Source organism: Lepidochelys olivacea (assembly GCF_965140295.1).
Source record: "Lepidochelys olivacea isolate rLepOli2 genome assembly, chromosome: 1".
Lineage (NCBI taxonomy): Eukaryota > Metazoa > Chordata > Testudines > Cheloniidae > Lepidochelys > Lepidochelys olivacea.
In genome coordinates, this window is record NC_140411.1 from 61,452,788 (window position 1) to 61,477,634 (window position 24,847).

Consider the following 24,847-nt stretch of genomic DNA (forward strand, 5'->3'; position numbering starts at 1 on the left):
TTACAAAAATCAGTAAAGGAAATTGAGTGTCCTTTTCCTTAAAAGGAAGTGGCTACATCATATGTCTTTCTGCCTTATACAGGTCACCAGAAAGGCCCACTGGGGATCTTCGGGAGAGAATGAAGAACAAGCGTCAGGACGTGGAGACTGAGCCACAGAAACGAAATACAGAGGAATCGTCCTCTCCCGTTAGGGTAAGAATGGAGGGCATGGAATATCCAGCCTCCCTCAATAGCAGTAGGTTAGTGTGTTTCAGAAACATGGTCATTGTGAATTGTTTAATATTAAATAAATAACATAATGTGTTATAAAATATTTAATTTCATATTTTATATTAAATATTTAGTATTTAATATTATCGTGCATCTGTATAGTAGTGTCTTGAAAGTTACCAGAATTCCTTACAAATTCCACAAGCTGAAATGCATATTATAAAATTTTGACATTTAGCTACCTCCAGTGTGAAACATGGAAGCTATTTAACAATATAGCAGAACCTTTTGAAATTGTCAGTAAAATGTACCAGCCCCGGCAAACACCTACTAGCTCATTTTTACTTTAAACACTGACATGTATAAAGCACCCACCCTTATTCACATTATAACACATCATTTACTTGTTAGTCACCCCCAACTCCATCTTGCTTATCAGAAAACACCCCCTTCATAAGCCCATGTAGTCACTACTCCATGTATTCATTCCCCTGCTATTTTCCCATCATTCACCCTGGTTCATCAGTTTTTACCTCTGCAACAAATTCACCAATTCTTGTTCTCTGCCATCGTCCAATCCCATTCCCCCAATCAATTTTTTTCTCAGCGAAGTCTATATCACCTTCTCCTCCACTGACATTGCTAATGAAGAGAGACAAAGTTGGTAGAGCTCCTCTGCAATTGGACAACAGCTGGAACATTGGTTTACTTTTAAGTATTTAAATTTTTTTCACAACCAAAAGGGCTAAAACCTTTTTGTTTTTAAATGAATGTTTTGAATTCTGCGAGCGTTGTTGGCATTATTTCTCTTCTGGGTCTGTTCCTTGCTGTATGTAAGTGGAAATTTGAAAGACTGCTATAAAGGAATCAACAGGAACTGCTGTCACTAAAGTTACATAATGGTTTCCATTCTAACCTTGTTTTCAGTTGCTGATAACTTGCTGAAATTTTCAGTGCTGTCAACTCTCTACACTAAGGTGATTTTTTTTTTAAGTTAGAGCAAAAATGGTTCAGTTCTTGAGTACAACGAGAGTGGGAAAAGTGTATTTTTCCCATGAATAAAAAAAGGTGTTATGACTTAGTTGCTGTGTGCAACCTCAGTGTGGACGTTTTTTGAGCACTTAACTAGGCAGCTATAATATTCTATTCCTGTAGTAACCGAAGACACACACAAAAAATCCAAGATAATCTTTTAAGTATATCAAAAGCAGGAATCTTGCAAGAGAAGTTGTGGATCTGCTGAACTACCAGTGAGTAAAGGGAGCAATTAAGGAAGATAAAGACTTCGCAGAGAAGCAAAACTAGTCCTTTGCCTGTAGTGAAGATTGATGCAATGTTGGGGAGATAGCTACTCTGGACATACTCTTTTCAGGTATTAAAGATGAAGCAAAGTCACAGAATGAGTTGTCAAAAGAGGTGGTGCTGGAACAAATTGATAAAGGGCAATGGGTCACCAAGACCAGTCAGTAAACAACCAAGAGTTCTGAAGGAAGGATGAAGTGACTGAGTTGTTAACGAAAATATACAGTCTTATAACAGCTACTATTCCAAAGGACTGGACGGTCGCAATTGGATCTAAAAAAAAAAAAAAAAAGCAACCTCTAGAGGTGAAGTTGAGAATCAAAAACTAGTAAGCTTTATTTTGAAATAAGTAAAGATAGTTACAAAACACTTTTTGGAATATGATATGATAGGGAAAATGAACACCGCTCCTGTAAATTAAAATTGTACTTCTTTATTCTACTAGAATTGAAACTTGTCCACAAAATAGTGGCTAAAGGAGAACTGGTTGACATAAATTGGACTTGAGTAGCCTCTCTTGAAACAAAAGCTTTCTGAAAGAACTAAACAGTCAAGGTGTGATTAGAAACTGGCCAAGAGACAGAAGACAAAAAGAAAGAAATGGTCAGTTTTCCACAATGGAATGCTTCAAGGAGATTCTGGAGAAAGGGTTGAACAGTAAGAAGACAATTTGCAGAAGATAAAAAAATATATGTAGGTTAGTCAAAACTAGGGACAATTATGAGGAATTTCACAGGAACCTAAAAAGGAAGCCGTTTTGGGTCAGTACAATGGCAGATGTAATTCAGTGTTAACAAATGCAAGGTAATGCACATTAAAGGGAGTAACTTAAAGCACTCATTCACATTACTGGGTTTTAAAGTAATTGCAACCACTCAGGAAAAAGACCTGGGATTATTGTGGATAGCTCAATGAAAACATGGTTCAATGTGCAGTAGTAGTCAAAACAACAAACAAATATTAAGATGTATAATTAATGGAGTAGAAAATAATTCTTAAAAAATGCCATGATGTAAATTAATAGTCCACCCTCATCTGAAACACTGTTTGTTTCTGATCACCCCATCTGAAAGAAGATATAATAGAAGATGATGTCTGGAAGGTGAACAATGAGGTGAGAATGGCACTGTTCGGAGAGGAGCCAAATAAGCGGGGACGTGATAGAGGTATATGATAATGAACGGTAAATAGATTGTAAATTAGGCACTCCTGTTTACACTTTCTCATACTAGAAGAACATGGAGTATTCCAATGAAACTAAAAGACGACAAATGTAAAAATAAGGAAATTTCTTACAGTATGTGTAAGTAACCTGGGGAACTCATTGCCATAAGGCACAGTCCAAGAGTTTAGTATGTTTCATAAAAGGACTAGACAGTTACATTAGATAGGGGGAAAAAAACTTTTTTTAGATGGGATATAAATCCTCATGCTTCAGCTAATGAATAACTGCCTGAAATTAGGAAGAAACTTCCCATATGAACTGGATATTCCATAATTGTCCATTTTGGGCATTCTTGCATCTTCCTTGGACCTATCTAGCTCCTGGCCACTTTCAGAGAGAGTATACCGGACTATGTGGACAACTGCTCTTATCTAGTCTGGCTATTCCTATGTTCCTAGATATTTATATGGAATTATTTTGTATGCAAATATAAGTAAGTGTATGCAAAATGTTTTATGAATAATGGGACAAGATCACTGTGCTTACAATCTAATTTAGACAAGTATAATACTTAGAGCAGCTCAAATGTGAATATGAGCAGATGCATTCTAATTGGGGGCTTGATACTGGGAAATTTCACAAAACATGAAGAGTGTGGATGGGTTGGTGCACGTAGTGGGAGGCAGTTCGAAGAGCAGAGGCAGCATGAAGCTGAGAGGGAGAGAAGGTCTTAAAGCATGCAGTTAGGCAAGATTATTGGGAGGAATGTAAGGCGTATGTATGTCTAATCCATGTACTTATACTCTGTCTATCACTGTGGTATCTGAATGTCTGATGTGAGAACAGATACCAGCATGTAGTAACATGTTTGTGACTGGAATGGAATTACTGACCATGTGAATGAGAGAGACCATTGGAGTCTAATAATGCAGCAAATAAGGGCCTCTTAGAACAAAAACACCTGAATTCTAATCCGTTTTACCACTGGTTTGCTGACATAGGGAACGTCCTTAATTCTGTTTTCCATTATCTTCTCTAAAGTGGAGTCAGTACCTTCCTACCTCAGTCGGGAGCTTTGGAGATTAATCAGTATTTGTGCAGTGCTTTGAAGTGTAACATATGTTATGAAAGCTAAATAGTGTTGTGCTTGTCCAAAAGATTCTAGCTACAATCAGTAGAAGCTTAATTGTACTAAACGCCAAACCTTCTGTGGTTTAGAATCTGTGTACATATTTCAGTTTATACTAGTACTGTGTGCACATGTACTGATAGGTTATTACTACACCGGGTAAGCATAAGACATTTAGTATAAAAGAATTGCGGGATACAGGAGAACCATGAACTTTCTCTCAATTAACATTAGTAAGGTAATGAAACTTCTTGGCTTGACATCCTTACCCAGGCAAACTTCATTGACTTTAATAGGAAATTGCTCTAGGTATGGATCAGGCCATAAGAGTCCAATTTTGAGGTGCTGCACACCTTTTTTGAGAGGCAGAGCTCCTACAACTCTGATTTTAACTAGGAGCTCAGTGTACTCCGCATCTCACGGAATTGGTCCCTTAAGATCTGATATTTTTCTAAGTACCAGATCCCTTTAACTTCTGCATCAGGCCATTAATCTGTAAACATACCTCTGGGGAACAGATTCTTTTCCAGTAGCTACATTTTGTGAATGATCCCATTGTGCCTCTGAAGCCAAATGGAGAGGGGGCTACTCAATTATTGTCTATGCTTACAGCATGGTTCCATTAATAAAGTTGTTATAGAAGATAAAAATTTTAAAGTGCTGTGAAAGGCTCTATTCTTGCTCAGTTTTCTGAGCAAGCACTTCCTTTTTCACAATCTGCGGAAAGGGTTGAGTGTTTTACAATGCACCCAAAAGTGTATTAAATCCTTCCAAATACAGATAAGGCAGAATCTTTGCCCAGAGGTGTTTACCAAATAATGAGGAGCGTACCTTCCCTGTAGGGAAGTTTGAAGAAAGGGCAACATTAATAAGGTTGCGGGGTTTCTCAGCAAGTCTGGTGCATACTTTGATGGAACAAAAACAATGTTTTTTGCGTGAAATAAAACTAAAATGAGTAACTAGAAGACTTGCCACTGGATGTGTTCTAAGTCTCATGGAAGTAGTATGTATACAGGACCTATTAGGGAAATAATAACTTAGATTTTTTAATTCTGTCCTCTAGAAAAATACATATATTCAACAATAGGAATGTATAAATTGAGTGGTGTTTCTTAAATGCTCTGCTTATTAAGCTCTGATCTCTTTTGACAACTGAAAGGATGAAGTTGTTTAGCATAACTACAGGTGTACTGTGTGTTTCTTAAACTAGAATAATAATCGTAAGTTAGCTTACTCACATAACTGATTGTGTAGCTGTTTTCACTGAATTTATCGGTAATTAAAGGAAGAACTACTTTCACAAACATGCTTGTTCCCCATTATATTATAGAGGGCAGACTGTCCCATCACAACCGCCATTCTGCATTTTGTTATTTAGAGGAAAGAATATAAGCAAACTGTTTTTGAGGCTTAGACTTGGTTGTAGATCTGCAATAATAGTTAACAATGCAATTTGGGCTCCAGTAATACATGAATTAGAGATTTAGGCAAAGTATATCGCATACAGCTTTTAATTTTTGGAGGATAAAACATTCTGTTGTATTAACAAGTTGTGTTGGTCTTCAGGCCTTCTAGCTCATATAAGTGCACCTACTATGCTGACAAGTTATTTTGTATATAGGCTTTGAGAATGTAGAGGTGTATTGGAGTCAATGTGTGGAGGATCTGCCACTATATGTGCAAACTTCAAATTGCTAGTTACATCCACTCTCAGATTTTTACTGAAGCATCAATGTCACATTCCATTAATATTATTGCTTAATTAAGTAGCAGGTAATTAATGGTGAATGTAGGCTGTCAGCATTATAAAAGAGGGTGTTTGCAGACTGGATGGAAAAGAACCTTGGAAAATGAAGAATCTCTAAGGGAAAAAGGCTGCAAATGATGTTCGTTCATAGACTTGCACAGCTAAGAGATTTCTGTAATAGGGCTGTCTTTTTCAGAAATGTGTATTTTGGCTGAAATGTTCCATACTTGGCCTTAGACCAGGTGCAATTTTTCTTAGAAAGCTTGATAAGTTATTGTCAGCTGCTCAGCTGACGTGAACGTGGTGTACACCACTTTATGTCAATGAAGGTAATGTGATTTGCACCAGTTGAGGATGTGGCCTAGCATTTTTGAGATATCCAACCATGAATAAGGAAAAAATAAAACCAGTTCAAAACCAAGCCCTTCATATAACACATGCTGCTTTTAATTAAATTTCACCTGAGTTCTTAAATAATAATTGCCTTTGACATGTTCGAAACAATTTGTCTGAGGAAAAAATGTGTATAGCATTTGAGAAAGCATTTCACTTAACTTTTGAACAGTGCATCAAAGAGAAACTTCAGATAGCTGTGCACTGAAATAAACATTTGCATATTTATTTCGGAAATGGCAGTGTCAAATAAATTCACAGTATTTTCACGTGGTAGTGCATTTTGTAAAAGAAAATAAATTTTTCTAGAAGATATACTCTAGGAATTATTTTGGGGAAGTTCTATGGCCTGTGTTGGGGAAGTTCTGTGGTCCACAGGAGGTCACGCAACATGATCATAATGGTCCCTTCTGGCCTTGGAAGCTATGGAAATCTTAACTGAGACTACATTTAAAACTATTAATGCAAAAACCAGGAAATAGAATGTTGTGCAGTTGGGAGTGATTATGTGATCTCGTTTCCTTACTGTAATTCTAAGATGCTGATTGAGGTCTGAAATCAAACCCAGTTCAAGCTACCAATAGAGAGAAATTAAGTGTCCGAGTTGGTTTCTGGGTAACTTTTTTTCTTGACTGGGCAAGTGTTCTAGAAGTCTGTAATGAAGGCCCATAAAAAGAGGCAGAATAGGCACCGCATTTGTAGGAGGTGGGGCAGAGAGAAAGTGGTGGATCTGCAGTATACTCCTCCTCCAAAAAGCCCTCTGGGAAGCAGGCATAGAGACAGTGCAGCTCAAGAGCAGCTGTCATTGGCTACTGGGATTGGGTGAGCGGAGAGGAGCAGCATAAGGCTAGCTGTCTTTTTGGTGACTTTATTTCTGTAAGATTGACCTCTGTTTTCCTTGTGGATCCATGGGGTTCTGTGCCCTTACAGTATGTAGAAAGACTTTAACTTGTTTAGGCCAGTAAAATACATAATTGAGATGTAAAGGTGTCAGGAAAATTTTAGCCTATTATATGTTTTTAATTCCCCACCCCACCTCCACACAGGGCTTTTTGGTACTTTCCACAGGCTTTAGCCTCTAAAGGAATAGGCAGTTAGTTATCCATTGTCAGTTCAATCCTCAGGTGCTGAATTGTAAATTGCACATAACCATTCTCATTTAAAATTGTATTACTCTTTTTCTAGCTGTTCTAATACTTCTAAATGTTTACTAAATTTCTCATATAAAAATTTCTGGTCTTTAAAACTGATCTGATCTTTCAGTCTCCATTGTAAATATCACTTTCTTGGCCTACCCTTCAGTCTTTGTTGACTTCACCTGTATGAATGTTTTTCCTCCCGACCCACTGATTACGTGAAATTACGTTAGAATATTTTCCCAGTGTAATTTGCTTCTTAGCTGAGAAGATATTTAGACTAATCGAACTAAAGAAAACAATTAGTTTAATTCTTTCTATAAAGCACAAAATACTGTGCAAATTTATTGACTTCTGTAGGCTTCTGTTTTAAAAAATTGTTACTCTAATTCAGCATTTTTTCCCTGTAGAAAGAATCTTCAAGAGGAAGGCATAGAGAGAAGGAAGACATCAAAATTACGAAGGAGAGGACTCCAGAAAGTGAAGAGGAAAATGGAGACTGGGAAACAAATAGAGAAGGTAAATTGAATTCAAGTAAGACTCTCCATTTAATCTATTACAATATTCCAAATACTACAAATTCTCAGGTTGTAGAAAGTTTTGTCCATTCCAATGGACTGATATGTTGACTATTCATGAATTATTGATGAATAAGGATTGTTTCAATTTATCTGTGGACAAGGAATAAATTTAGTGGTTGGGATTGGATCAAGTCATATAATTAGGGTTGGCAGGAATTTGACTTTTTTTTCTCTATACTTTCAATAGATATTGGTTTATATTTAAGCATTTTTTAAGATTTGTATCTATTTAAATTTTCACAGTTGTGGGAAATTGAGTGCGTCAGACAATTATTTAATGGCAGTAGACATTAATATTAAAAAAATTAAAGCTTTATAAGCATTACAATCAGATGATGTCATGATCACATGTCAAAATGTACAAAGTAAATATCCTTAAATCAAACTCTGATTTCTCAAGCAGCATTTTTCTTACTTTGCCTATCAATAGAAATATTTGTTGGTTTGTGAAATCAACATTTACTGACATCTGCTATTAAAAATCTAATACTTCCAAGTTAAATATAATACAAAACAAGAGGTTGTTACTGTCTGCCTTCTCTCTCAATCTGTTTTGAAACTGGATGAACAAGACATCAGTCATAGAATTGTTTGATCAGTACATAAGCAAAAAGAAATTGGCCCTCAGCCACTGACTGGCTGGCAGGGCCTTTCATACCTAGGTCACTGGTTCAAATCCAGCTTACATCAGTTGTGGCTGATTAACAGCTGATCAGTGAAATTAGGTGTGTTTACCTCATTTAAAATAAAAAAAGACTCCATTTTGCAACAATTTTTATGTTTGCCTGTCTCACTGAGCACAAAAACTAAATTATGTTTGCACATAGCCCATATAGGTCATTGTTGAAGCCCATTGTCAGGGTGACAAAAGAAAGCTTACTACTGCTCCTTGTTCTGTTGTCAAAAAGAGGATTTTGGTGTCCAGGATCTCAGTCACAAGCACTCATTTTTTAGCTTTCATTTAACTAAAAAACTGTACCAACTGTTTTTTGGATTGAGACAGAAGTGGTGATCTTCCACCAGAATTGTTCCATTTCCCTTTGTTGCGGGAGATAGTTGACTTGTTCTGACTTACTATGAAGTTATCCTGGTTTCCGGTGAAGCTAAGTGATATCTACATAACTATGAAATACGTCATGCTATTGTGAGTAGTTGAATATTATGATGTGTTTTGCTAGGTTCTGTACAAACATAGGACAAAAAGATGCTGCCTGTCCCAAAGTGCTTATAATCGAAGTATAAGGCCTGGTCTACGTTAGAAAATTAGGTGTGCATAAATAAGTCACTCGGGTGTGATGTTTTTTGAGAAGTATGACTGTTTAAGACCACTTATGTCATATATTGCCTGTCATCTTTTTTAAATAAAGACTCTGATAATGGAGAAGTTAATTATGATTATGACCATGAGCTGTCTTTGGAAATGAAACGTCAAAAGATTCAGAGAGAACTCATGAAGCTGGAACAGGAAAACATGGAGAAGCGAGAGGAAATAGTCATTAAAAAGGAGGTTTGTATCTTGAAAATAGGCATGTGTTCTTATAACTAATCAACAACCATTTTATGTCCTTAGAGTCCTAATTGTTTTCTACATGACTGGAGCCTCTATGTGTTACCACGGGGCAAATGATAAATGACTGTTGGGCATAACTTTACAAAGACAGGGCTGTGTTCTGGCTAGCCTTTCTGTGTAGACAGGGAAGGAGGCAGATAGGAGAGGAACTTCGGGGCACAAATCATTGTACACTCAAACTGGCTGTCCTGAAACCTGTGAAGTACATGTGAGAGAGGTCTTCTCCATGTCTGCCCCCATTGGGGTTTAGGAGCTGTGAATTTATTTCATATGCTTCAGTCTGGACCATTTTATCTACGCCAATCCCCCATCTGCCCTCAGTCTTCATATTACACTGGATTTTATTAGGCATAATCTTGGTGGGTGGTTCATAATTGGAAAGAATGTCTGTTTGGGGTGGGGGACCTTAAGAGCCAGAATTTTTGGACTGTAGGTAAATCTTACTGGAATGCAATTTTTCAGGCTAACTTTAGTGTAATAATTAGAGCCATTTTATGGATATGAAATGTAATGATCTGTTGGTTGTCGTTTAATTATGTTGTAGGTCATTTGTGCAGCATTTTCTTTAAGATCAGCTTTATTTTAAGATATTTTAATACTAATGTAATTAACTACTTCTGCAGAAATATGTGGTTAGTATGTCTGAGGCAGATGGTGTGTCAGTGGTTATTACTATCTAAAGTTTGAATAATATTAGGATCCTTATTCAGGATACATATACAGCACATGAGTATTTGGTTGTAGTTTAAACTTTTTCTTTATCCAAGATTTCTCCAGAGGTGGTTAGATCTAAATTATCACCATCTCCTTCGCCAAGAAAGTCTAAATCTCCAAAACGAAGGTCAAGTCCCAAATCTTCATCTTCAGTTAGTAAGAAAGAGAAGAAGACTTCTACAGTGTCTTCACCGCTTTTGGACCAGCAGAGGTCAGTAGGTAGACATACATTATGGGTAGGGAACAGGGTGGTATGTCGATACATTATGAAATGTTTTGTGCTAATCAGTGGATATAGCTACTCATTTTCATTGTCCCTTAAGGTATGGATTCAATGAACCAGTCTTGAAACTGTAGATTTTTGCAGAGTTCACAAAAATCCCTGGGACAAGGCAGCAAATATATGTCTCCATTGATTTTAGTAACTTGTAGATTTTTCATTGAACATTGTTTCTTTAAATGATGTGAACTGCTTAGAGCCTGTGAGATACACTGGAGAAATCTAAATAGAAATCAAATTACATTTGTTCAATGGTGTGGGGTGTTGGTGGTGGTTAAATGCAAGTTAATCTAGGATAGAATTGAAATTTTGAAGTTTGCCGAGTCAGGTGTTCTGTTGACACTACATATTGCTATAAAAGAGATAATACTTGACCTTCTAGGTTAAGGAGTGAGCTGGAGCATTATAGCACTGGAAAAGGGAGACAAGAGGGAATGAAGTAGGTAAAATCACAGGCTGTTACAACTAGGCTTTTTGCCACAAAAAAATCAATCAACTAAAAAAGATCTTGCTGACTCTAGAACCTGGGAATCCATGTTTAGCTCCATTAGATGTGAGGAAAATTGCAACCCTAATACAAAAACAGGCACCTATATTTGCCAAGCAAATTGCCTTTGAAGCAAGTTATGCTTAAATAAGGGCACAATACTCGTAAATGTTGGTTTTGCTGTAAAAGACTAGTATAAGGGATTGCTTGCTACAGTACTTTAAGATGCAGTGACATCTAGGTACTAATATGTTTGTATCTGTTTGTGACTGACTTATGAAAAATACATATGGGTGTAAGGAAATACCTTTACATTTCCTTATAATTCATGGTGGAAATAAAATGTTCAATATTTATTCATAAAGCTCCTGAAAATATGGTAGGATGCTTTACATACAAGGAATGAGTGATCCCTACCCCAAACAGCTTAAAATTTGAGGCACTGACCCTGCAGTGTATTGTACACAGATGTATTGTATGCAGTTGCAGAATCTAGTGTTAAGCGGACAAGATGCAAATGATTTTGGTGTTTTGATGCATGCAGTTTTACAAGGGCATTGTAACTTTGGAAGCTGTAATTACACATTTGGGAGCAGTTCCAAATTTTGCAAGCCTGTTTCAGAAATAAGGGTTATAAATTCAAATGGCTATGGGAGACTTCAAAGGAGAGCTTGACATTAATTTTCCTTTATATTCACCATTCAGTCAAGTACAGCTGTAAGTGCCACTATCTGCTGATGGAATAGAGAAGTCTGCCCCAAAAGCTTCAAAGTGCTTGGCTCTGTAAATTGGTGCTGCTCGTATCTGAGTGATTAACAGATATTTTACTTAGTCTTGTAAATAGCTTTTTCTGGTATTTTGATACATTTAGGAGTTCCAAAAGCACCCAGAATAAAAAGAAGGGTCCTCGTACACCTAGTCCACCTCCTCCAGTACAAGAGGAGACTCCCCTGGGGAAAAAGCATAAAGAAAAACATAAAGCAAAAGAGCGTTTAGAAGAAAAAACAAGAGAGGGGAAAGAGAGAGGACGTGACTTTGAAAGACATAAGGAGAAAAAAGAGAAACAGAGGTGAGTTCTGTTGCATTATTAGGTTTTTAGAATTAATGTAACCTTGCTTAGGTTGTCTGCATTTCTGTTAAATCTGTAGTTCATATTGCACTAAATAGAGAGGGTTTTACATTTGACTTGCTGCCAACGTTTCTCTGAATTCATTAAATATAATAAATGCATTGTATATTGGACTAATAAACTACAGCTAATAGTTGTCACTTTAATAAAAATAACTTGTTGAGATGCTCTTCTGAAGTAGCTGTCATGTTTTCCATCAGTGAGTCAGACCTTGACTGGTGGTCCAGTCTGGGGTCCTCCTCATATCTTCATTCTAAAGCCATAATTTTTCCATTATACCTTGAACTTCCCCTTGTAGAAGTATACTACTTCACTTCTTCAGAATATCAGGTCAGTGGACCTATGAAGAGAAAACACTATTATTCCGCAAATTGGCCATTAGGAGGCATTCTCCTGTCCCTAAAGCCTCATTTAGTAAATCTAGTATTTTAGCAATGCTGTTTCTTCAAAAATTGACTCTTAAAAGTCCCTACCTTTTGGGATGCTTACATTCTCTGTATTCACCCTAATACCTGCCCACCTTATCCATCCCTATACCTATATGTCCACCTGGGGAAGGAAGGTCATATTCATTCTCTTTGCCCCTCTCCTGCCCCCTTCCCCCCCCAATATTCTCTCTCACACAAAAATAAGATGTATAGTGGGCAGTTTGCTATTACTTTGTGAAGACTAAGGAGTTTAGGAAGACCTTTGCATTCTGTCATGAGCTGATAAAGTAAAAAGACTCAGAAAGGTGGTTGGATCTGAGGCAGTGTTATGCCCCTCTCCGTAATTAGTGGCAGAAGGTCACAAGCAGTAGTGGGGAGCACTCAGTGCAGCTGTGATAGAAGCGGGAGTGTATTTGGCAGCCTGTGTGCGTGTGGTACCATGATAGCAGCAGGTACTTCCATGGCAGTGGCTGCAGCCCTGTTATAAAAATGTCAGTGACCTTTGTGTGTGAATTTTTAAAGTTACTTAATATTAAAAACAAATACTGGAAATCCTCCTGATCTTTCAGTAAGCCAAATGGCAGTTCAAGATACCAGCAGTCCTTTTCTTCCTTCAGAAGCCATCATTAAGGTCCGAAAACGTGTCTGAACTTTTTAATAGTAAATTTCTGATTTTACAGAATTCATTAAATTAAAGCAACAAAAACAACAAATTCCCTATTTGTATTGACACCTAGCTGCTTAACAAATTACAGATAATATGAAGGGTTCAGGCTTCACCCTCTTTGTATTAGATTGAAAAATATATTAAATGGGATCTTCTGGAAGAGCACTATATGATGAACATAATTTCATATATGATGAACTGATTATTCTACCAGAAGTAATTCTTGATCCTCTACTATGGGTATGGTCTTGGAGCTGACTTTAATTGATTGGAGATATACTGATCCCATATTGTGCATGCTGAACAAGCTGCTACTTCTATGTTTCTTAGAGATCCTTCAGAAGGCTCCCATAGACCGAAGCGTTCTCCAAGTCCTGCTGATCATTCTGGCAGTAATTCCTCTCCTTCCAGAGAATATTCACCTCCTGCCTCAAGGAGAAGACAAACCTCCCGAGCTCCAGCCAAGTCAACTACACACAAGCATACTTTCTCACCCTCTCGCAGGTGGGAAGTTAATATATAGTTCTTATTTTCCTAAACAATTAAAACTTTCCTGCCACCATATCAAGTCACTTTCTCTTTGGTTAGATCACATGGTATCAGTGTTCTTTCCAAACATGAGCCTTTTGATACAGAATTATTTACCCTAGTAGCAGTGTTAAAGAATAATCTACTTTACTGTTAACATGAGTAGCTGTGAATCCCTGGTCCTTCAAACTCTTTCTCACCCGCATAACTTTAAGCAGATATGTAGTTCTGTTGTCTTCAGTGTAGTTATTCAGGTGAATAAAGTTATGTACGTGCATAAGAGTTTGCAGGATTGGGGCCTAAATTGTCAAAAACAGAAATTAAGAAGTCAGTGTTTCTTGCCACAGGGATGCTGTATATAGCTATACTTAGAGTATGTACCCAAGAAAGAAAATGTATAATTTGTCTGCTGCATGTTACCAGGATTTCTTGAAAGCACCTCATATTTGGTAAAATAGCTATGTTGTTGGGGAAAACTGCATGTTTCATAAGCAACAAAGTTTTTGTCGTGTAATCGAAGGTGCTTTTTTTCCCTGAAATATTTAGGTTTTTTTTCTGGATGACTTGCTCTTGAATATTATCTCAAGATCAAACTAGGAATATAGAGTGGTTATAACAAACTCTTAAAGTATCCTTATTTTTGAGATAACAGTAGATATGCATGGGAGAGAGGAATGCAATTTATATATTTTAGAAATTAGAAGGATTTTATTTTCCAGTTGATGGCTAGAGGGCAGAGAATATAGAAATTATTTTATTTTTTTCAATATTTTTTTTTTGTATTGAGGGTTTATTATTTATTTTTATAGTATCATAAAAAAGTGCATGTGGTGACTATTTTAATGATGTGTCCTACAGGTCTGCTTCCCCACCAGGGCAGCATCACTCTCCCATATCATCAAGACATCACTCCTCTTCATCACAATCAGGCTCCTCTGTTCAAAGACATTCCCCTTCCCCCCGCCGTAAAAGAACTCCTTCTCCAGCCTATCAAAGGACAACTTCCCCACCTGTGAGGCGTTCTTCCTCTCCCTATCCCCCGCGCTCTTCATCCTCTCCTCAGAGAAAGCGAAGTCCTTCAAGACATCAATCCCCAGGGAGAGAGAAGGGGAGGCATGATCGTGACCGGACTTCACAGTCGCATGATAGACGCCACGAAAGGAGGGATGGTACGAAGAAGAATATGCTTTTCAGAAACGCTTTACATTGCCCCCAAATTGTAGTTAGCTGACAATTTAAAAACCTGATTATTTTAATCGTGTCATCTAATGTGCTCCAAGCAGTGAGACAACACATTGGTTAAAATGCCAGCAGACATCTATGCCAGCACTCCTGTTCCTGCTGTATCAGGGATAGTGCAAAGGGGAGAGACTTTAACAAGAATGATAGTTTAGGCAAGGTCTCTTTCATTGTATTAGGTCTCACCTATATGATATGTGTTTAAGTCCAGAATGGCCTTCATTTTTTCTCTCTAGCATTTAACCCCCTTTCCTGTATATGGCAGTGACTGCACCAATCACAGTAGGATAGTGGTCTTCTGTCAAGATGCCAAATACCTGCCAGTGGACCAGCTGAGAGAAAACTCTAGAGTTGTAAATGACTGTCTCCCCTTTCACCAGGAAGAGCCCAAGTATATCATCCAATCCTCTCTGATGACTCCTTCCGTGGTTTTTAGTTAGCTAAGTGCAAAGGAAGATTATAGCACTCCCTCTGCCACATAGCCTATCAAGTCTTGATGAACAAAAATACTGTCACCCCCAAACCTATGAAGAGAACATTTGTCAAGATTTATAGACCAGCTATAAGACAATACAATAGAACCCCATTTATCTGACCTTCCATTACCCGTCTCTCCATATTAACCGAACAACCAGCGCGCACAGGTCCAGAAGTGAGCGATCTGTCTGGTAGCCGCTAGATGGTGCTGCAGTCTCACACTTTCCCATTCTGGATTATCTGAATTTTTGATGATCCAGTCTGGCCCCGGTTCCAATTAGATCGGATAAATAGGGTTCTGCTGTGTATATATAATAGGAACATATTGTGAATAAATATTTTAAAAATCAGGTTTCAGTGGTGAGAGATCTTAACAAAGATGATAGCGTAGATACACTCTGAGCACATTGTCAGGTACATAAGGAATTGAAAAGAGAAATTACCACAAGAAAAGCACTTGAACTCAGCACTCTGTAAAGGAATATGCTCCTGGTCCTAAAATTATTGCAGCAAATTATCATCCTAACACATTTTGAAGTTACTGAATACATTTAATCTCTAAACAATGAAATGTGATACTCACTAGGTCACAGATTCAAATCCATGGGGGAGATTTTTCTAAAGCAACCAGGGTAGTTAAGCACCCAACTCCAATTTGTGCCTTTGTAAATCTCTCCCCATAGGCTTTTATGTAAGAAATCTAATTTGCTTGTATCATTTTATATCCTTTCTACTTTGGATTGTTAAAATCTAGTATTACAGACTTTAATCAAGCTGAATATTACATTTAAATTTTTTGTTTTCCAGAAACTAGAGGAAAAAGGGAGAAAGAGAGGGAAACCAGAGAGGAACGAGATTATGACCAAGAGCAGAGTACCTCCAGGGATCATAGAGATGACCGAGAATCTCGGGATGGAAGGGATCGGAGGGATACCAGGGATAACAGAGACCGCAGGGAGCCAAGGGAATCTAGGGACACTCGAGACTCCAGGGATACAAGGGATTACAGCAGAGATAATAAAGATAGCCGTGATCAGAGAGACTCACGTTCTATACGAGATACCCATGACTACAGAGACAGAGAGAATCGAGATACCCATAAAAAGGAAGACCAGTATCAGGAGGAACCACGCAGTTATGGAAGAACCCATGGTAGAGAAGAGAATTCCCGTGCTGACACAAGGAATGAATCCAGAAATGAGTCAAGAAATGAAACTAGAAGTGACCGGACTGGCAGAAGTCGAGGCAGAGGTCCAGAATTATCTGACAAAGGTACTATATGATTGATTTTTTCAATGTCTGTACTACATTATTTGATGATGAATTTCTGCCAAATAAGCATATGCTGTTAGAGCTATCTTAAGTGGTATTTTCATCAAAACAGAACTGCTATTGCTTAAATGCATAGCACTCCTCTGTTTTCCATTCATTAAAACAGTGTAGCATTGGCATCCTGCGCCACTCTGTTTAATGTATCTGCAACCTTAGCTTCTCCCAAGGGCCATGAAATACAAATAAGAGCCTGAAGTGTAATGAAAGACTAGCAGAGGCAGATTCTCTAACCATATGCATTGCACAACCCCTCTTCCTTCTTCTCAAATACGCATGTATACCCAGGTTCAACTTCTCCTCCCATTTTTCTCACATACAAAATACGTAACTTTATCTATGGCTTTCCAAAACCCGTTCCATTGTAATTTGTATTTGAAGAACTGTTAATTCTTTTATATTCATTGTTTTTTGCTTTGGTTTCTTATTTTTAGTGTAACAATTTTTTTATTTTCTTTTTTAAAAGCTTCCAATAATTTTAAAATAACCTCCATTATCTCTTGACTGTTTGGTCTGCTCATTTCCTTCTGCACATTGTCTGCAGGCTTATGTTCTTCTAAGGACAAATTTCTGCCACCTCCTTGCTACCTTATTACCAGTCAAAGCCCTATACTGTAACTAGAGGAAGTTGATTTCTCCTGAAAATAGAATACAGTATTTGGGCATGGTGTATATAATTTGCAGCTGCCTAGAACACAAGTGCAGCATCTTAATTCTGGTTTTGGTAGGTTGTCATTTCATTATCCCAAATACGTGTATCAGATTTGTTAACTATAAACTTTTAAATTCATCAGGATGGGGAGTTGAGCATTGAAACAGTTTTCTGTGTCAAATAGAATTTAGACTTTAACTTCTGTTTCAATGGTATAATTAAATGAACTTAGATATTTTAAATCTTATAGTTAATTGTTGTGAAATGTCAAGGGATTTTCTTACACCTGAACTCTTACGGCGGGAGAAAATGTTTTCCATAGGAAGTAGGGCAACCAGAGGATCTCAAGTTGACAGTCATAGCAGTAGTGGCAACTACCATGACAGCTGGGAATCACGGAGTAGCTATCCTGACCGAGACCGCTATGACAATCGAGAGCAAGCAAGGGATTCATCCTTTGAAAGAAGACATGGAGAAAGGGACAGACGTGACAACAGAGAGAGAGGTATGCAAACATGCATGCACTAATTCAGAAACATACAGCTGACCTGATATTGGAGTTTGGCATCAGTCTTGTGCTGAGGCTAATGAAAATTGACATATCTAGTACAAATGGTCATTAACACAGCTATATAATATTTGCTTTTTTTCTCCCAGGACTGGCTTATGGCATTGCCCCACTGCTGTTTTTATTCATTCATTATGTTTTAAGCAAACAGCTTGGGGTGACTTCAGTGTAAAATGAATAAGTTGAAAAGAACTGCACATTTTTCATTGTTATTTTCTGGAGGATGTTACCTGTTTATATACATGAGCATGTGCCTACTGTCGCATTTCAATACAATGTTACTTGTTGATATAGACTCATACAGAATATTTTTTGTCTTAGTATTTAAATATGCTGTTGCAAAGGTTTAGCTAACCTTGACTGGCTACTAAAGTAAGGCACAGTATAATACTGTGATTAATACAGTATGACATTTTATTGACTTGGGAATTTAATATTGATTAATGCTTTGCTGTGGTCAGTGTCATATGGCTAATAAATCTTGATACAGATGCTGGTGAGGATGGGGAGAGTCCAATTTTTTATAAGCATCTGCCATTTTGGACTTAGCATGAGATACTTCATTTTCATAGCAGAAAGAGTGCTGAAATTGTCCCTAGGGTGTTTTGTTCTAACATTCAGTCTGAAGAATCATCCTAGAGTTGGCTTCTGAAAAAGTTGGCTTGCTGACTTCCTCAGTTAGCAGAACAAGAGAGCTTAATTAAAGCAAACTCAGGGTTGAGGGACAGTGAGGAGAATAAATGTAAACTTACAATGAATTTTTGATCTTCAGGGAGCTTTTGATTGTGTTGGATGTGGCCATTGAATCCCAGATGCTGCCTGTGTTCATTCCTTGGCACTACTCTGTCAAGTTTTCTTCTCTCCACAGAGCAGCACAATATGTCATGTCTTCTGTTCCTGTGAAAAGCTCTGGAAGTTTTTCTAACTGCTGCTCTGCTTTAGTTTTTCTTCTACCTTCAATGAAGGATTTTGTTGAACCTAATCCGCAGCTTCCTTCTTGTCCTTAGCCTACGGATTGCAGTCTGAAAGTGTCCCGGACATTGGCAGTTTCTAATTACTTTTTATCTCTATCTCCTTTGCAGTAACCAGCTGATTAAATTATAGTGCAGTTTGAACTTTCATGTCTTATTGAGTCCTAAGTAAAAATCTTAAACTTAGAAGTAAATATAAAGATACCAGTAAAACAAAGGAAATTTATGGGAGGCAAGCCATTTGTTTTAGAGTGAAGTGCATTTCATTAGGGCAATAAATGTTTGTAAGGAGCTCTAATAGAATTAGTCAGGCTTAAGTATCTTTCCTTAGCTCCTATGGTTTTACTTTGCTCTGTTTCTAAAAAAAAAAAAAAAACTGGAGTTTTTCTAACATTAAAATCTTCTCCAAGAGTTAATTTTAAGTACCGATTTACATGATGTTTGAGAAATACTAAGACAGTGCTTTAAAAAGGGAACACATACGAGAAAATTTTACTTCTTTCCAAATGCACTAGGAGTCGTTTTTAATATGGTTTAAAATACAGATTTTCTGGATTAGGTATCGTATATTCAGCTAAAACAGAAATACTTTTAAAGTTAAATCTGATGTTTCGAAACACAAGTATAGTGTTTCAAAGGAGAAAGATGTGAACGTATAGTGCAGTAATTATTAATCCATCCATACCCATGTGTATTTAGAAAATATATACTTCCAGATGTCTGTCGTGTTTCACATTTAAGCATTGTTTGCAGATACTTAATACCACTCCTCATGGCAATACACTGTGGAAAAATAATAGTTTAAACATGAAGAACTTGAATTACAGTGTAGCACTATTGCAATAAGTGGTATTGAAATGATGTGGGCATACCAGCATAAAGAATGTAAATCCTGTATCTGGACCCAAGTTGCCTGAACTAACGATTCATATCCAAAAAATGATTGTTTCGGCCATAGCAGGAAATGTCATTCCTATTTACTTTTAATTTTACCTGGAATCAAGGGAGCATTAAGTCATTATTAATTCACTCGCAGGTGAAAATTGATTAAACTGATGGGAACGTATGTTTTATTGACTCAGTTCTGTTCAAACTCCACATGTATGCCCCTGAAGGATATTCTCTCAATAATGTATGGAGATATGCATTATGTCAGCTTTGCAATAATGGACAAAAAATCAAATCTGCATTTTCCTTTATTCATACAAATGTTTCCTCCACCCCTTTACATAAAGTCTTTAGCATATGCCGTGGAGGATTTTTCCATTATTCTTTACTAAAATGGAATTAAGATAACAGTATAGTTATTGATGCAAATTAGTTGCAATTTATATCCACTTAAGTGAGATTTAGATGTCTGCAACTATGTATATTTTTTGTTGCTAAGGACCTAGGCATCAGAATTTGTCTTCCTTTCTAGTCTTTCCTCCTCCCCTGCTGCTGCTAATATTCAAGTTAAATAGGGCTTTCCCTGTGATTCTAGACTAGTTATTTCCTATTTACACATGTATTCTTCCCCCATCCATCACCACCAGTTCCTGTGGGCTATGCCTATAACAGCTTTGCATGTGAAGCCGCAAGGAATGTTCGAATGATTTCAGTTCTGATGTTTCCAATATTTCCCCTTTGCTTCCTTCTCTTGGTCTGAGTCACCTGAATGATCAGATGATGAGCCACTGGGCCAGTCTGTTTCATATTTTTCTAAGTATTGAAAGTGCTGGCTAGAGGGACCGTAGAACTGAGAATGGATTGAAGTAAAGTAAAATCCTGCATTCTTTAATAGAATGATAAACTTCATTTTAAAATGAGTGTCGTTTTAAACATCTGTTTAATTGAAATCGTATAGAAAATATCTGATCATGCTCTTGGCAATAGTAGTAGTCAAATGGCAAGCAGATAAAGTTTTGAAATTACTGGGAATAGACTTATACAAAATAAAACCTTTATAGTCATGGTTTGTAGTGACCTTAAGCTTAAGTAGAAAAGACTTAAATTTCTTCATTTTAAAAATATTTCAAGATAGTGCCCTTCCCCTCATGTCATTCAGAACCTTTTCCAGCATTCTGTAAGAAGCTTCTGGTTTATGTTTAATGCAGATATATAGATAGTATCCTTCTACTTTAATAAGAATACAGAAGCTTCTATTCTAATTTTAAATGATTAGTGTACTGTGAGAGGCGTATCCATTTAATTAGTCACTGGCAGTGAAACTTGACTTTCTTTACAGATCAAAGACCAAGCTCACCAGTACGGCACCCAGGAAGGAGCGATGATCTTGAGCGTGATGAAAGGAGAGAAGAACGAAGGGTAGACCGGGTTGATGATAGGAGAGATGAAAGGGCCAGGGAGAGGGAACGAGAGAGGGAGAGAGAACGAGAGAGGGAAAGAGAGAGAGACCGGGAGAGGGAGAGAGAAAAGGAAAGAGAACTAGAACGAGATCGTGCCCGAGAACGAGAGAGAGAGAGAGAGCGGGACAAAGACAGAGAACGCGAACGGGACAGAGACCGAGACCATGACAGAGAGAGGGAGAGAGAGCGAGAAAGGGAGAGAGAGAAAGAAAGAGAGCGAGAGAGGGAGGAACGGGAAAGGGAGAGAGAACGAGAGCGCGAGAGAGAACGAGAGCGCGAGAGAGAACGGGGTCGCGACAGGGATAAGGAACGAGAACGTCCGAGAGACTGGGAGGATAAAGAAAAAGGAAGGGATGACCGCAGAGATAAGAGAGAGGATGTCCGAGAAGAAAGGAATACAAGAGATGTCCATGAGGAGAGAAAATCTAAGTAAGTGATTCTGCATGTGATTTATTTTCTCACCAAAAACGTAAAATACCATGCGATCCTTTAATGTTTCATGGTGTAACTGTTTCTGTTTTCATTGTTGTAAACCAGATATTTGCTACGGCACAAGTAGCGGCACCTGCTAGTAGTAGCTTGTAAAGGTTATGTGTTGACGCCAGAGCCCCTAGCAAATCTCTGAGAGTTCACTTTGTCTCATTCAGATGTTACTGTAGCAGATCCTAGGTTGTGGTTGTGTTGAGATTCTTGCTTAAAGGTGAGATGAAACCTCTGTTATGTGAGAATAAGATAGCATATCCTCCCTAAACTTACAGCATTTACTCTTTAAATACAGAATTAATTTTCTTTAAAAATCTAATTAGTTTAAATAATTAAAAAGTTTAGAAGGATAATATAAATTTTGCACTTAACTTTTTTCTTGATCTTTCTGGCAAATAAATTCTTGATTCTCCATTGGAGTGATCTCTGTGTATTTCCACTTGTAGGATGCACGTCTGAGTTTTGTGAACTGTCTTTAAAGCAGTGCTCAATGGGGCTACAAGACTAACCCCAATCAGTTCTTTATGTAGCCAGCTGTGGATGTTGGGATCTTTTCACTGCACTCAAAGCAATTTATTGGGTTTTATTCAAAGCTCCTTTAATTTCTCATATATTGTTGGTTAGCTAGTTTGTAAAGGAAATAGCTTGCACTGTTTCGCTTTTAGGACCAGTTCCTCAGCTGTCCCAGCAATACTTCAGTTTCATGCTCTGGATCAAGCTGCAAATCATCTCCATTCCACTGGCACAATTAAATAGTTTAATGAAAGGGTTAAGTTTATTTGTGCTTTCTTCGGCTATGTCTGTGCTACAAAGGTAAGTCGACCTATGTTAGGTCGACTTAGAGCCACCGCATTAATTATTGCAGTGGCTGATGGCCACACAACCCTCTTTCTGTCAGTGGTGTGTGTCATTACCAGGAGCGCTTCCACTGACTGAAGAGGGGCAATGTGGGGGAGTGAAAGCGAGGGTTCTCAACTCCATGCAGCTCCACACTGCCACCTCAGGCTTCTCACCTCAGCACTCCCAGCCAGGAGCAGGGGGCAGCCGCCTCGGGCTTCTCACTTCTGGCGGGGAGATCCACACCCATAGTTGGGTCAGCTGCCATGCTCCCAGCGAGCAGCCAATGTAAAGAATGCAGGATCTTCTACACAGATGCTGCATTGCCCTAACTACACTGACATAAGCCCTACACCTCTTGTTGAGGTGGTTTTATTGTGTCTGCATACCAGGGGAATTACATTGGCAGGAGAAGCATTTCAGTGTGTTACACCTTCACTGTTTTGTCTACAAAAGTTAAGACCTCAGTTGCTAGTGCAAAACTGTGGAACTCCCACAGGAACAAAGAATTGCCTCAGACCTTTCCACTTTCCTTTCCAAGTAGAAGGCATGCTTATAGATAAATGCAAATAAACTAGGGCCCAGTTTAACTGTTAGTCTAAGTTAGAGCAATCTCCAAGCAGCTTATACTATGTGAAGTTGCAATAGCCCTCAAGGGCCCATTCTGCATCCAGATGTACAGCTGTATTCAGGCAACCAACCTCTCCTTGACTCTAAATTACCAGTGATTCCAGCGCTCCAGTAGAATCCTGAGCTTTCTAGTCTTTGCAGCCTGAACACCACTTGAGTCATGCAAAGGAGTGGGAACAGGGGCCAGACTCTGGTCCTTTGTTTTTATTTTGGGCCTTCGTCAGATGTGTCTCCAAAGACTTGGACAGGAATGCCAGATTGATTTAAGTGGTATTCATCATGCTGCTCCTTCCTCCTGGAAGTAGATACACACGTCTGTATGTATGTACTTCCTGGGAAAAGCTTTTTTCTCTGGATCATTCTTGGTGTGGAGGGCTGTCACACTTGGAACCCAGACCAATAGGCAGTGTGGGTTCTATGCCTTTCTTACCAAGGTGATTTTATAAATATGATCCAGGTCACAAGCAAAAACCTGTTGGTGTATTGGTGCAGAAGACACCTTTGGCACCAAATAGATTTGTTCCTGTGGAACAATGTGTGACTACTCCCACAGTGCCAGGATCTTCCTCAGTGCTAAGAAAGTTAGTTCCACACCCAAAGGCCATTGAGTGTGGGCTCCTTGTTGGCTCCATCTCTTCTTCAGCCTCAAGCAGGAACTCCTTTTAAGGTCACTTCTGTGTCATTTTTGGTTGTCTTACCAAGGGCAAGAAAAAGGTCCTAAAGGGGTTTTGGTACTGGAATTCTGAGCATCAGCCTAGAAGAAAGAGGATGAAACATCACTAAGGCTGTGTCTACAGTGCGCACTTTACAGCAGCACTGCTGTGCTACTACAGACGTGCCATTGTAAGTGTCATAAATATAAAGGGAAGGGTAAACCCCTTTGAAATCCCTCCTGGCCAGGGGAAAGCTCCTCTCACCTGTAAAGGGTTAAGAAGCTAAAGGTAACCTTGCTGGCACCTGACCAAAATGACCAATGAGGAGACAAGATACTTTCAAAAGCTGGGAGGAGGGAGAGAAACAAAGGGTCTGTGTCTGTCTGTAGTCGTCTTTGCCAGGGACAGAACAGGAATGGAGTCTTAGAACTTTTAGTAAGTAATCTAGCTAGGTATGTGTTAGATTATGATTTCTTTAAATGGCTGAGAAAAGAATTGTGCTGAATAGAATAACTATTTCTGTCTGTGTATCTTTTTTGTAACTTAAGGTTTTGCCTAGAGGGGTTCTCTATGTTTTTGAATCTAATTACCCTGTAAGATATCTACCATCCTGATTTTACAGGGGGGATTTCTTTATTTCTATTTACTTCTATTTTTTATTAAAAGTCTTCTTGTAAAACACTGAATGCTCTTTCATTGTTCTCAGATCCAAGGGTTTGGGTCTGTGGTCACCTATGCAAATTGGTGAGGCTTTTTATCCAACATTTCCCAGGAAAGGGGGGGTGCAAGTATTGGGAGGATTGTTCATTGTTCTTAAGATCCAAGGGTCTGGGTCTGTAGTCACCTAGGCAAATTGGTGAGGCTTTTTACCAAACCTTGTCCAGGAAGTGGGGTGCAGGGTTTTGGGAAGTATTTTGGGGGGAAAGACGCGTCCAAACAGCTCTTCCCCAGTAACCAGTATTAGTTTGGTGGTGGTAGTGGCCGGTCCAAGGACAACGGGGGGAATATTTTGTACCTTGGGGAAGTTTTGACCTAAGCTGGTAAAGATAAGCTTAGGAGGTTTTTTTTTATGCAGGTCCCCACATCTGTACCCTAGAGTTCAGAGTGGGGGAGGAACCTTGACAGTAAGGTATGCAATGTAGCTGCTCTTTGTCAACAGGAGAGAGCTCTCCCGGTGACAAAATAAAAGCAC

General features: G+C 38.3%; 1 protein-coding gene across 1 annotated transcript in view; it reads left to right on the plus strand.

Annotated features, from left to right (window-relative positions):
• The window catches only part of ZC3H13 (zinc finger CCCH-type containing 13), a 56,569-nt gene that overhangs the window by 17,792 nt on the left and 13,930 nt on the right, over positions 1-24,847 (plus strand). Inside the window, exons 4-13 of the mRNA XM_084611760.1 lie at positions 83-194; positions 7,495-7,603; positions 9,033-9,172; positions 10,003-10,160; positions 11,588-11,785; positions 13,271-13,444; positions 14,327-14,637; positions 15,992-16,456; positions 17,488-17,670; positions 20,932-21,481. Of these exons, the coding sequence (XP_084467886.1) occupies positions 83-194; positions 7,495-7,603; positions 9,033-9,172; positions 10,003-10,160; positions 11,588-11,785; positions 13,271-13,444; positions 14,327-14,637; positions 15,992-16,456; positions 17,488-17,670; positions 20,932-21,481 (2,400 nt within the window). The remainder of the gene's footprint in view (positions 1-82; positions 195-7,494; positions 7,604-9,032; positions 9,173-10,002; positions 10,161-11,587; positions 11,786-13,270; positions 13,445-14,326; positions 14,638-15,991; positions 16,457-17,487; positions 17,671-20,931; positions 21,482-24,847) is intronic.